At 44.1% G+C, this 13684-nt stretch overlaps 1 protein-coding gene across 3 annotated transcripts in view; it reads right to left on the bottom strand.

The window, feature by feature from the left end:
- The window catches only part of DIAPH1 (diaphanous related formin 1), an 84938-nt gene that overhangs the window by 24547 nt on the left and 46707 nt on the right, over positions 1-13684 (bottom strand). For all 3 annotated transcript variants that reach the window (XM_081014651.1, XM_081014649.1, XM_081014650.1), the window contains one exon: positions 13372-13489. In XM_081014651.1, the coding sequence (XP_080870777.1) occupies positions 13372-13489 (118 nt within the window). The remainder of the gene's footprint in view (positions 1-13371; positions 13490-13684) is intronic.

Below are 13684 nucleotides of genomic sequence, written 5' to 3'. Positions count from 1 at the left end.
TTCAGATTTTTTTGCTAGTTTATATAATTGTATAAACTCTTCTACTTGCTTTTAATTGCATGACCGTAATGTTTTAACTTGCCCTGGGACTATACAGTGAAAGGTGGATGAAGCATCTTATCATAAATTAAGAAAATAAAATGCAGATTTGATCTCAAGGATTCCTTCCAGACACTAGCAATATCTAACACCCTGCCAGAGTCTCTTTCCTTCTCCCTTCCTACAGACTGAGGGGTGCAGCCAACTTTCCTTCAAAGCATTCATGTTCTGTGCTTCTATGTAAACAGGGTATCAGAGACACTGTTGCATTGCCACAGAGCTCTCGCGTTTATTGTTAAGTCATCAGGGTAGCCCACTAGTGCCCAAATCTGAAGGCAAAAGGAATCTCTGCTTTTTAAGAAGCTTCCCTGCAATACATTTGCAGGAGGGACTCCACTGCCACAGGGCCAACGCCACAGCAAGTAAGTGGCACACTGAATCAAACTCCCTGGCAGGACTCCAGAGGGAGACGAGAAGATTTGGGGTGGGTCAGTGGGTGGGTAAGGGAAGAATTGCTCACTTAGAGGCAATGCCTTAACATAGCTTCCTTTAACATTTTATCCTCCCTGTCTGATACATACTCCATAGGTTAGGAGTATTATGGGTAAGGTTTTAGAGTCACTGACCTAGTTTTCTGTGCATCTGCATCAGTGCACAAATTAAATTAAGGGTTCCGAGACAGAAAGGGAACATGGCTGCCTTTAGCATATCTACGTGGGATGGGAGGGGGGTTATCCAGATGAGAAAAGGCCTCACATGCAAGTACTGGTGAGAAGTGGGAGATGACATGAATAGAAAGAGGAATTCTGCTTTTAACTATGATGTGGAGATGGCAGATGGCTGGGGAAGAAATTATATGGCTATTTGTGTGGGCTGTTAAAAATCAGAAATATAATCAGAAGTACAGGAAGCAAGTATTCACTGAGGTGGTAACCCTGTATCCGAGCTGCATATTTTCTGAATGAAGCAGTGGTTACAGAATATTATATTTATTATTATTTGTAGTAGTAGTAGTAGTAGTAGTAGTAGTAGTAGTATCTGACTGGGTAGTAGCAGTATCTGACTGGGTGCCATCCAGCAAATTAAAACATCAAACACAGTAGAACATCGGTCATTAAAAGCTTCCTAATCCAGGGCTGCCTTCAGATGTCTTCTAAAAGTCAGGAAGTTGTGTATTCCTTGACATCTGATGGGAAGGTGTTCCACAGGGTGGGCGTGACTACTGATAATGCCTTCTGCCTGGTTCCCTGTAACTTCTCTTCTCGCAGGGAGGGAACCACCAGAAGGCCCTCAGAGCTGGACCTCAGTGTCCAAGCTGAATGATGGGGGTGGAGACGCTCCTTCAGGTATACAGGACTGAGCCATTTAGGGCTTTAAGGGTCAGCACCAACACTTTGAATTGTGCTTGGAAACATACTGGGAGCCAATGTAAATCTTTTAGGACCAGTGTCTCCTAAAGATGGAATGTCTCACCTACAAAAATACTCCTTGCATGCAGAAAACTAGAAGCCAGGGAGAAGGCAAAGCTAGGAAGGCTAATTTTCTATGTGCAGGAAATATTTTTCTATGTGGAATAACATTCACTCATGTGAGCCTCTACCTACATTCTGAAGTTGCACCGACCAGCCACATATTTATCAGCTCAATGAAGATGACCTCAAATTAGTGAAGGCAAGCAGAATGGGGGGGGGGGGGCAATGGACCCTGTGGAAACATCTTGGTTCCAGCAGGTATGATCACTGAATATGGAGACAGGCAGAGAAGGGGGTCCTGAGCTACAAAACAAGGAGAAGGAAGAGAAGAAATTTGAAAGAAGCAGTTACACTTTGCATCTCAAACTCAATTTAAAATAAAAATAAAAATCCTTGAATAGTGGCAAAGAGAACCCAAATGACCAACTCATTTTTTATAAAGAGAACTCCGGGGATTCACATCACAGTAGTGGCCACTGGTCCCATCACCTCCTGACAAATAGAAGGGGAAGAAATGGAGGCAGTGAGAGATTTTACTTTCTTGGGCTCCATTATCACTGCAGATGGTGACAGCAGTCACGAAATTAAAAGACGCCTGCTTCTTGGGAGAAAAGCAATGACAAACCTAGACAGCATCTTAAAAAGCAGAGACATCACCTTGCCAACAAAGGTTCGTATACTTAAAGCTATGGTTTTCCCAGTAGTGATGTATGGAAGTGAGAGCTGGACCATAAAGAAGGCTGATCGCCAAAGAATTGATGCTTTTGAATTATGGTGCTGAAGGAGACTCTTGAGAGTCCCATGGACTGCAAGAAGATCAAACCTATCCATTCTTAAGGAAATCAGCCCTGAGTGCTCACTGGAAGGACAGATCCTGAAGCTGAGACTCCAATACTTTGGCCACCTCATGAGAAGAGAAGACTCCGTGGAAAAGACCCTCATGTTGGGAAAGATGGAGGGGACAAGGAGAAGGGGACGGCAGAGGACGAGGTGGTTGGACAGTGTTCTCGAAGCTACCAGCATGAGTTTGACCAAACTGCAGGAGGCAGTGGAAGACAGGAGTACCTGGCGTGCTCTGGTCCATGGGGTCACGAAGAGGTGGACACGACTAAACAACAACAACAACAAGTCTCCCCAAGACAAGTTCATTCACAGAGTGTAAGAGTCAAAGCTTTCTAGACCTCTGGCCACTGCAGCTCACAAGCATTCAACCCTTCTGGCTTTCAGGTGCAGCACTGAGAAATAAGACAGGCACACACAGAAGGTAGTATAGCATTTGACAGGTAGTATAGCATTTGAGCCTATTTTTTTGGGGGGGGGGAGGGAATAAATTTCCCTTTTCAAACCTCTTGACTCAGGAAAATAAAATAGACTAAGATAACAATTATATTTGTCCATGACTTCTGCTTTTTCCTCGGTTGCTGTTTTGGAAAAAATTCTCACTGCAGTTCAGGGCAAAGCATTCCTTTCTGGTTTAACTGAATGATGCTGCAGACTGTGCCATATATGTAAGCATATCTTTCCCTGTGGTGTGTTGTGGCATCATACTGCAGTTAAGTGAGTGAAAAGGAAGGCGAGCAAGCTACCCAGACTGCTAGAATTTAGTACCACAGACAGAAAATGGGTTCAGCGCTCCTATATGCAGAGCTTGGAACTGGTGCTATGCACAGACACAAGGCAAGCTTTCCTGAAGAAGCAGGGGGGGGTGGTGTTTGCTTGGGCCTGGGCCTGTGTCTGCGCATGCCTGTGAGAGGCAGAGGGGATAGAAAGCAGAGACATCAAAAAGCCGCAGCCTTTGACTCAGCCTGCCTCACCCTCCCTGCAGACTCCTCCCTTCCTGAGTCTTATTTCTCTGCGCCATAAACACAAAATGGAGTCTAGAGGGAAGGCAAACATCCTCTCTAAAATGGCTGAATGCGGCAAAGGAAGACAGGGAATAGTAAAATAGGGCAACAGCACCATCTGGTGCTTGAAGAGTCCAGCACCTGATCCCTGTTAGTAAAGAAGCAGTAGGATTAGACTGCACTTCAAAGGGAGTTTAGGACAGATCTGTTAGAAAACATAGAAAGCCATGGTATAACAAATTATAATACAAAAAAAAGGTGAAATAATCTCTTCCTTATAAAGAGATTCTAACAGTAATCAGAAATCTCTTTTTGCAATTGCATCTAAACAGGAATTTGACACTTGCATGACAGAAAACTACACACACAGCAACAGACCCACATTCATCTTGTACCTTCTCTCTCCTTTAAAACGTTCACAGCCAAACTTTTTTACTTTCTTGCTCACAACAACAAAGAATTGGGAAGGGGGGGGGAAACGTGATTCTACAGCTGCAAAATGGGCTAAGTTGGTAGTACAGCCTTTGCATTCCCTTTCCAGCTTTGCAATGCTTTCTGCACCTGGGACTTCCTGCGTGCAAGGGATGCGCTTCACCCTGGAGCCGCTATGGCACGTCCCAATTACTGACCACAAGCGGTAATGTCCACCAAATTTAGAAATCGTACATTCTAATAGAGAGCTTACAAAAATAAATGATGATGATGAATTTACTCTCAAAAGTGGGCTCCCTGGGTATCCTCATGCTGTGAGCCAATATTTGGAAAATTATGCCAACACCCACTTGCTTTTCACAAACACACCCAAACTCTTGAAGAGAACCTCAGTGAAGCAAAGTGGTTTGAAACCACAAAAAAGTAGAAAAGGGGGAGGTGAAGCTTTGTGTGGAAATATTCACTTTCCTCACAATTCCATTCATTTGCAGCTGGAAAGATTACCTAGCCACCTCTGTTTAAACTGACTAAAAGGCATAGTAACTCAACTTTTGTCCAAATCAGGACACCAGGCTAAGGAGGTTTGCATGACCCTTAGCAACTGCTTTCACTCCCGTGAGATGGTTGAAAAGTATGTAGGATGGAAGCTGCCCCTGAGAACCCAAGGTGGCAAGCATGTGGTTCTCCGGCAATCATCCTTTTAAGAGAGTCAGACATGCGTGTTGAGCGGCTTATGGAAAAAACAGGAGTACACAGAAGGTAGACCACAATCCACCAGTGAACCACTGAGCAATTTTTGGCAGATGGTCTTCTACTGCCTGTTGGGATTTTACCAAAGAAAGTTGAACTAGTGTGGCTCTCATCTAGCAAGGTATCTGTATATACGTAAGCATATATATGCATATATTGAACTGACTCTTCTATGTTAAGAAGTCTTGAGTATTGTAGTCAGCTCTTATGAATTTAACACACATGGCAGATTGCAAAATGATAAACGATGCCAGTCTCCTCCTGAGCTACTCAGTGTAGAACATAAAAGAGCTGGCAATCTGCAAAGTAGGGTGTGTGATGACTCAGAGGAAGATCTGGAAAACAGGCCTATACTTTGTCCTGAGGCTAAGAAATCAGAACAATGGTCAGCCTCATAACTTTAGCAATGTAAGATGACTTCAGATGACTGTGGGTGAATGCCCTGACTTGCAGAAACAGCTTAAGGCAAACTTTTCCCAAGCTCAACCTGGGTGACTCAGCAGAGGAGTGTTGGGAAAGCACATTTTACACATTCGGGTGGGTCCCTAAGCCGAAAGCAGTTGCCAGGGCTGCAGGGCATGGGTGAGGCACAGAGGCGCACCCTTGTGGGGAGTTCAGGGCTAAAAAGAAGTCTATGGCAACATCAGGAAGGGCAGCAGAGTGAAGGGAATTGGAGTGACCCAGCAGTGCTGCAAAAGAAGGGGCGTTCATTTCACAAAAATGCACAAAGAATTAATTTCAAGGGCAAGTAAGGGCAGTACCCAAAGCAGAATAAGGCAAATAGTCACAGAGGTACTTAAAAAGGGAAGCAGCTAAGGCCGAAAAAAGCTTGCAAGAGCCCTACAGTTATTTGCTGCCCCCCCCTTCCCAAAGAGAGCTCCAGAATATTCATCTGCAGCATCTCCACAGCATAAAACAAAAGGACCAGGGAAGGGTTAAAGCAGGATGTGATAGTTCAGAAGCAGATGGAAGGCTTTCCCCAGATTATAATAATCACCATCTCAGGTTCTCTCTAGCCTGCTGCCCAGAAGGGACTGGCAAATTCCTCTGCCACATTAAAACCAAAAAACAAAAGAACCCCTAAAATGTGATCTGAGCGGCTGCTAAAGTTTCCCCACTGGGGAATAGGTGGCATGAAAGGAAAGCAGCAGATGGAGGGGCCATAGGCTCTGGCAGCAAGAGAAAAGCCTTTGTCTGTGGGAAAGAAACGCCCAGGCTTTTCCTCCCTTTGTTTCTGAGAAACGAGGCCAGCTGGAGGGGAGGGGGGAGGGAGGGGAGGGGAGGGGGAAGAGGGAGGGGGAGGAGGGGAGCCACCGCCCTGGTGACACAATGTCAGCCGACCGCATCCTCCAATCCAATGGCTCTGACATCACTGCCAGGAAACGGAGCCAAAGTGGCTCAACTGCGCACATCTGGCGGATGGAAGAAGCACTGCAAGCAAGCATTCTCCCTTTTTTCCTCCACTAGAAAAAGGAAGATAAAGATTCTTCACTTAAGAAATACCCCAACAATATGGTGGGAGCATAAGAAATATGAAGCAAATAAACAACCCACAGCAAGGCTTTGCTATAGTCACCCCAAGGTTTCTTTAAAAATAGAATAGAATACACATACAAACCCGGAGGACAAGCCACTTATCCCAGACTGATGTCCAGTGCTATTTTCCCAACAAAAAGAGGTGCCAGAACTCACCATGAACACCTCCCTTGTTCTCTTATACAGTGGTACCTCGGGTTATGAGCTTAATTCGTTCTGGAGGTCTGCTTTTAACCTGAGGTACCACTTTAGCTAATGGGGCCTCCCGCTGCCGGTGCTGCGCAATTTCCGTTCTCATCCTAGGGCAAAGTTCTCAACTCGAGGTACTACTTCTGGGTTAGCGGAGTTTGTAACCCAAAGTGTTTGTAACCCGAGGTACCACTACAATGGCAATGGCACCCTCCTGAGAGGTGCTAGAACTAAGTTCCAGCAACTTCCAGCTGAGAAAAGCCCTGCTGATGACCATTTGTTTCCAGGACAAAGTTGTACATCTGTAGCACTCTCAGATTACTAGTATAATCAGGGTTTCGAGTTATCTTCAAATATTGCTGCTGGCATGTTTCTGTGCAAGAATGAATGCAGAAAGTCATGGTAGTTGAGCCAGCAGTTTGTACCCCTGTGACTGCACATCTATTCAAGTATATACGTGCCCCTCTGCGGAAATGTCATCTCTCTAAAACTGCATCTTTCATTCTCTTGCGACTAATTCACATTTATTTACAGTGGGACCACTTCCCCTCCCACCCCACTTTTGACAACATGCGTGCAGTGAGGCTGCAGGTGACACCAAACTATTCACAGTCGTTCCCACATAAATGACTGGAATGGGGCGAAGCCACGGGAAAGCAGCGCTCAAAGCAAGGTGATGCTGCTTCCCTTATGACGTCGCAGGAACAGCCGTGTCATCCAGGGGACATAAACCGGGCCTGGAAGAAAACGGACCCTCTCTTCTCTTCTGACACTTCAAGAGGCATCCAGTCTTATAGATACTGGCCTATCCTCACACGGGAAATGTACCAAATAGAAAAGCTCTGCCCGCCCCCCCCCAACCCTGCCCCTGCAACACACTTAATGGGATAGTCATGCATTTATTGAAGTTTGGAAACACAGCAATGTTCCCCCCGCCATGAAGGAAAGCGTACTTCACCAGAATCTCAACCTGTGGGAATTTTGAAGGGGATATGGCAGACTGAGGGGTCATGTGGCCATTCCCACTGGTAATTTCACTATTTTAGGGGCCCAAACAGGCTGGTTCCCCTTCTGTTCTGCCATGCTAACACTAGGCCCTTAACACATTTATCACCCCAGTGAAATGTCACAGCGGAGTCCTGCCTATAGCTGCACCTGAGGGATGTTCCACTGCCTATACGCTCAACAGGAAATCACAGCCAATCATGGGGCCAAGTGAGCCTGTACAATTCACATGCACATGCCTGCCCCATTCATAGTTGGAATTTTTAGGTGTGCTTGAAAGACCCTAATCTAAAACTAAAGAAGAAAGAAGCAATGTGTGAATGGCTCACATAAAATATTTCTCACTGTGTACCTGTACCTGTCACATGTTTTATTGCAAAAGCTCCCAACACTATGCAGATACTGCAAAGTATCTGGCCTGGAGCATTACTATTCTAGTCGTCCCCGCAAATGGAGGGTGCGCAATCCTGCTACTTAAAAATGTAGACAATGAAACTTTGGATTAGCTAAAGGCCTGTTAAGCTGTTTAGCTATGTGAAACAACTTGACCTGGTACACTAACAGAGATGTGAAGGACGTTACACCATTATTGCCTATCCTCTGTACGATGCCCAAAAAACAAGGCGTGCATGTGCAAGCTAAAGCAAAAGAAAAGCAAAGCATGCACAAAAAGGATGATCATACAAGCCACACTGAAAAAAATCTATCCTGGTGATCATAAGATTGCAATATGCACAGACACCGATAAAGAATATATTTGGAAACGGGTTCTTTATGCTAGCTACTCCGTCTGTTTTTGCTCATTAACATTTGATGCTGAATACACAACTATTCATGTAAAATGAATTTTCAAATCAGCCTTTTCTTTTGCTTTATTCTCTGTATGAAACACAGGTATTACAATGTTTTGAGCTCATTCATGTCCTTCTCCCTACTTCCACTAGGTGGCATTCAAAGCACACAGTTGAGAGATTCTTACTCATCATAGAAATGAATGACGGGGCTCTATTTACTTAGTAAGTTTATAGTAAGTGTGCAATTTTGAGCAAATCCTCCTAATGCTAGCACTTGTGTGAACACTGCACTCTACAGACCCTCCTGCGCTGCAGCAGGCTCCATTAACAGTTCTCAGCATGCTCACCTACAGGAAAGATGGTTGGTGAGCATTAAAAGGGGCAACACTTAAAAGTTCAAAACTGTTGAGAACAATGAGCTAGTGTGTCCTGCTCTGTGTAATTATATCCTCCCCTGAAACAAAGTCTTCAGGAAGCTCCACAGAGAGATCCTTCCTGAAGCAAGAGACACCTGCCGGAGCCTTAAGCCCCCTGCCAGACCTAGAATGGGAGCTAATGCAAGGCTTAGGGCAACAGTGAACCTGGCTGAGTTCTAAGTAAAGCATGAACTCCAGGATCAGGCACCAAGAGGAAAGACTCTTGAGGGCTATGTAAGAATGGGAAGATCTGGGCCTTTGGGGCGTGACTCCCTTGAGCAGGGAGCTTGCAATATAGATCTAAGAAACCATTTCAGGCAATTCCAAATGCAGGTGACCTTTGAAGTCCCTCCCAACTGTTTAATTATAATGTGACCCGGAATGAACATTTTACTCTATTCGTTCTGTTCAAGTCGGTTCATGATCCCTTCAACCCTGCCTCAGCTTTCCTCTGCTACTGTGTTGTGATCTAACAAACTCATTAACTATCTTTGGGAAATTTAGGACATTTGCAGTTCAGTGAAGCTTAGATTCGTTTGAGTAAGAGTTTAACTGTGGGGAGAGGAATGGGGAAGTGGGAAAAGAGAGGAACGCATGCCTTTTGAAGCTTCAGCTCATGTTAAAGTGGTCCACCACGAATTGTAAAACTAAGCATGGGAAAGTCAGACTAGAAACGAGGGGGAAAGAGGGAAGACAACCAGTCTGCTTCAGATGATGAAGAAGCTATGAAAGAGCAAGGAATGGAGCTTCGGGTGTAGCGCCATGAAAGATAGGAGAGATCCAGAAAAACAGGTAGAACGGGGAGAAGCCGATTTGCACCTGCAACATCTGATTTCAAGTTTTGCCTTGGGCTAATTACTGAATCAGAGGTGCTCTTTGTAAAATGAGACTAGAGACTCTATCTCACAAACATGGTGAGAATCGTAACAAACTTTGCAGATTATATTAAGGATCCAAAAGCCAGATTCCTGGCTTCTGTAGTTTAGTCTCACATTACTTCCATTGTAATGTTTCATCTTGTCCACTAGAGGGCACACGTACTCTTCTGCTATAATAATTCTTCCCAGGTAAACGTATCACTTTTGGGAAAGAAAGTGGTGCAGCTGGTGACACCCTCCTGCCTCAAGAACCTGCTTCTGGTGTCAGTTTTATATCAAGGTGTGGAAGGCACGGACAATATATCTGTACACTCCTTGGAGACAAAATACAATTGAAAAAACTCCACAATGAGACTGTTAAAGAACCACAAGTGAAACCCTTCTGATCAATTCATTGCCTCCGTAACAGAGCAATGCTAACAGAGCTGCAATAGCATTCACAAATATATTCTATCCAGAAAGGATTTCATTTCCTGAACATGGGGGACATTCACTGAAGACCCAGAGGGCTGGAACACAGAACAAGAGAGAAACAGCTCAAAGGAATGGACCTTACTGGGCAGGCAATACTTCAAGTGAGACTCTTTCAGAGATCAACAGTGAAACACACAATCTTTAGAAGGACAGTGAAAATCCGGCAAGCTAAGCTGAACAGGTGTAGCTTCGTATGTTGTACTTCATGTTTTTGTGCTTCTTTTTAAACCAAGAAACATGCCTGGAACTTTGGTTGGGCAGAAGTCACACCTATCTCCTCTGGAGAAAATGTTTCTTGGTTCCTATGACTATTCCGTACCTAGACACACAGGAAGAGATTGAGGCGATCGTTCTTAGAGGACTACTCACATGTGTGTGTGTCAGGTGGTTGCATGAATCTTCTATACCGAAGAATTACACCTTGAACCAAAATGTTTGCTCAACATGCTTTTCCGGCTTCCAGCATGACTAGCTGACCTACAGAAGGTAATGCCATCATGGGAAAAGGAGCCAAACATGGATCCTAATAGGAGTGGCTAGGATTTTCTACCAAAGAAACCAGGAAGAAACCAGTGGGAGTGCACCTGTTTGCTTTTTCCTCCTCAAACACTGGAGCAATCATCCCAAGGGCATCCAACACAGAGTCCTTGGACAGCTACACAGATTGCCCAAGACTTGCTTCCTTTGACAGAACCCAGAAATGGAGAAAAGCAGAGCTGGGAAAAAAAGAAGAGATAGGCAGCAACTGACCTTGCTTTGGAAGCATGCTTTGCTCAGGGACAATTAATCAGTGCTTGAAGAAAATAAGCCTGTTGACATATACTTGCTTACAGGAGCTGTGAAGCGAATATGATGATCAAAAGGAACTGGCAAAGATGGCAGTTCAGATATTGTTCGAAAGGAGTGTCAAGGCTTAAAATCTGCCAAAATGAGGGTCTGCACACATCCTGCTGTCTCCTTGGTTACAAATTACGTTGATGATTTGGAAATACAGCACAAGTCTCACTAGGCGCAAGTCAGCTGTTAGCACTCTTTGAAAATCCTGGAAGGATTCCTTTAAAGTATGACTCCAATGCACTCAGTTGTCATAAGACATCAGACTGACCTAATACATGACAAAGGCCAAGTTACAAAAAAAATGAGAGTGAGAGAAAAGAAAAGTGTAGAAGAGTCACTTGCCTAACTCTAAAACCACAGCCCCAGGGCCCTCCCTAAAATGTTGAAATGAACTTATTGCTCCTGGAGAATGCATGACTTATGCATGGGCTAGTCTGGGGCCCAAGTACAGTCTGTGCCTTTCAGACACCACTGCTCTGCTTGCAGACAGCCAACTCCCCTAAAGAGGACTAAGTGCAGATGCAATCTCAATGAAAAATCGAAGGCTCAGAGGGGAAATGGAGCTCTCATGAGGACAAGATCCCACAAGACATCTGTGTCGATAGCTTTAGTGCCCTTTTATATTCATTCTCATAAATAAAAAATTACCTTATTTTAAAAATGCAGAGGTGCTATTTGTGGCTTCAACAACATTTATCTACCACAACTTTGATCAAGGGTGAAATATTAATCCTTCAAGTGAAGCTAACCAGTGGCCACTGTCTCCTTTGTCAGACAGAAGCCAATTCAGTCAGTTATCTTTTCCACTCCCAGTTTCATTTCCACAGGTGATCCAGGTAAGATCAGGTATCTCACCAGACATAAAAGATATTTGGTCAATTGACCGCTCAGATATTAAACAGATAATGGTTATGTATTTTGAAGCTTTAATGTTATAAGAGCAACAAAGAAGATATGAGCAACTAGTTGGATATCTATGTCAATTACACACACACACCCCAAAAAAGAAAAAAACGGGGGAAGAAGAGAGCTATTATTCTCACAGACAGGTACAGCAAAGTAAAGACAGCACATCCCACATCACTTTTATCAACAAGATATTCTGTCCTGACTACAGCAACTGAGAATTGTGTGCACTCAGCACAAACTGCTTGCCGTGGGCTGGGGAGAGAAGTCACAGGAAGGTGGAGAAAGAGGCTCTCCACTCTGCAAGTGACATTTCCTTCATGCAAGACTGGGAGCTGCCTTCTGACAATTACCACAGGAACCCCAGAGTTTATAAAATTAGAACCTAACTAACGTGCAGGCTAGCAGCATCAGGTTAACTGTAAGGGTGTGTATGGAATAGCTTACTTATAACTAGGCTAATTCTGCTGAGAAAGGACAACAGGTCTGATGGTGTGCTTTATTAGCTTTGGTCATCAGGACCTGAGAGGAACATTCAAATAAAAGAGAGAAAACCCTATCCAACCAGAGAGACAACAAAAAACCCAACTGATCAACAAGAGAATAGCTTCAGTCTGTCAAGTGACAAGTTCTTCAAACTGCCTCCTCATATGTAGGCTAAGCACTTGCATTCTTGGTTCCCTCAACAGAAAGGAAGCTGACTTAACAAAAAGCTTTAAAACTTAGAAAATCACCCTCCACACTGGGCAATAGCATGTCAGGCAGATGCTTAGGCCAGACCTCTTCTCCCTGTCCTGCTAGCGGAATAATGAAGAATGAACTAATTAACCACCTCTGTAGGAACCGAGGCCAAATGAATGAAAGCACTGAATACCATGGGACTAGGCAGCAAGTCAATGACTCCCAGAGCCTATGAGGTTTCATATTCAGCAACTAAAGCTCTTGCGGCTGTCAAAAATATTAAGGAATGTTAAGATATCATCAGTCCGAAGCAATGCATGGTTGGGCATGGTCAGAACTACCAGGCAACTGCTACAGGGTCTTCTCTTGTCTGCACTGACCCTTTCCTGTTTTACACACCATGTTTCGAACCCTCTGCATCCCTCTATTAAATGGCACATGGCACTCTAACTGTCTGATTCCTATTCCACAACTGAGAATTCTGGAATCAGTCTGGAATAATAAAAAACGAGAGAAATAAAGGTGAAAACTAATAATAGGGGTATTATTTAATATGATGAATTATATTTTTGGTTTCCTATTCTTCTCGTATGATGATGATTAAAACATGTTTTATGGGTTTCCCAACCTGCCAAAATTATAAATAGGAATAAAATCCAAGTTGCAGATGTTTAAGGTACTCACCCTTGGCTGTAGCCAGCCATGACAAAATGAATCCAATTCAAGAATCACCAGTGAAGAGAGGAGAGAGAAAAGTACATATCAATATGTGTTAATACCACATGAGACAAAATGCAAACCAGCTCCAACCCACATCCTGCCTCAAATTCCATTGATCACTGAAGGTCCACAGAAAATTATTTCCCCTAAGCAAAACTGGAGTTGTTGGGACAAGCCTCGTCTTCCAGTTCCCAAACCTTGCTTAGCTGCCATGCTAACCTTGAAATGCCCAGGGAGAAGCAAAGTGGCTGAGATCTGCTCCTCAGGCAGCGAGTGCTTCTGGCTTAGCATGATGTGCCCATGTGGCCATTGTTGCCACCTGCTTCCCATGGAGAATTCCTGAAGGCATCTCCCCACCTTCCACTGCAGCTAATGCTGCTCCCAAATACACCACTTACATTTGGCCTGTGCAGTCGCGAAGGAAAGAGTCAGTTTGGCAAAGAGTTCATCATCCTCAAAACGATCCTCCTTAGCTTTGACCCAGAAACAGCCTTCAGAGAGCTGGTAAGCTGAAATCTATAGGGGAAGTAAGACAGGCAGAAATTATGGCACAAACGAACTCTACTTAATGTTTCTACAGGAGATTAGCAAACTTGGGCATCTTTTTTTAAAAAAAGCATCAATAATGTTGAAACACCATAAAGCTAGTAAGGTTATTATGACATAAGCTTTCGTGGAATAGAGCCCACTTCATCAGATGCATGTGGATAT

Source organism: Podarcis pityusensis, assembly GCF_964106645.2.
Source record: "Podarcis pityusensis genome assembly, chromosome: 7".
In the NCBI taxonomy this organism is placed as follows: Eukaryota; Metazoa; Chordata; class Lepidosauria; order Squamata; family Lacertidae; genus Podarcis; species Podarcis pityusensis.
The sequence above is the reverse complement of the archived record's forward strand: the minus strand, read 5'-3'. Positions and strand labels throughout refer to the sequence as shown.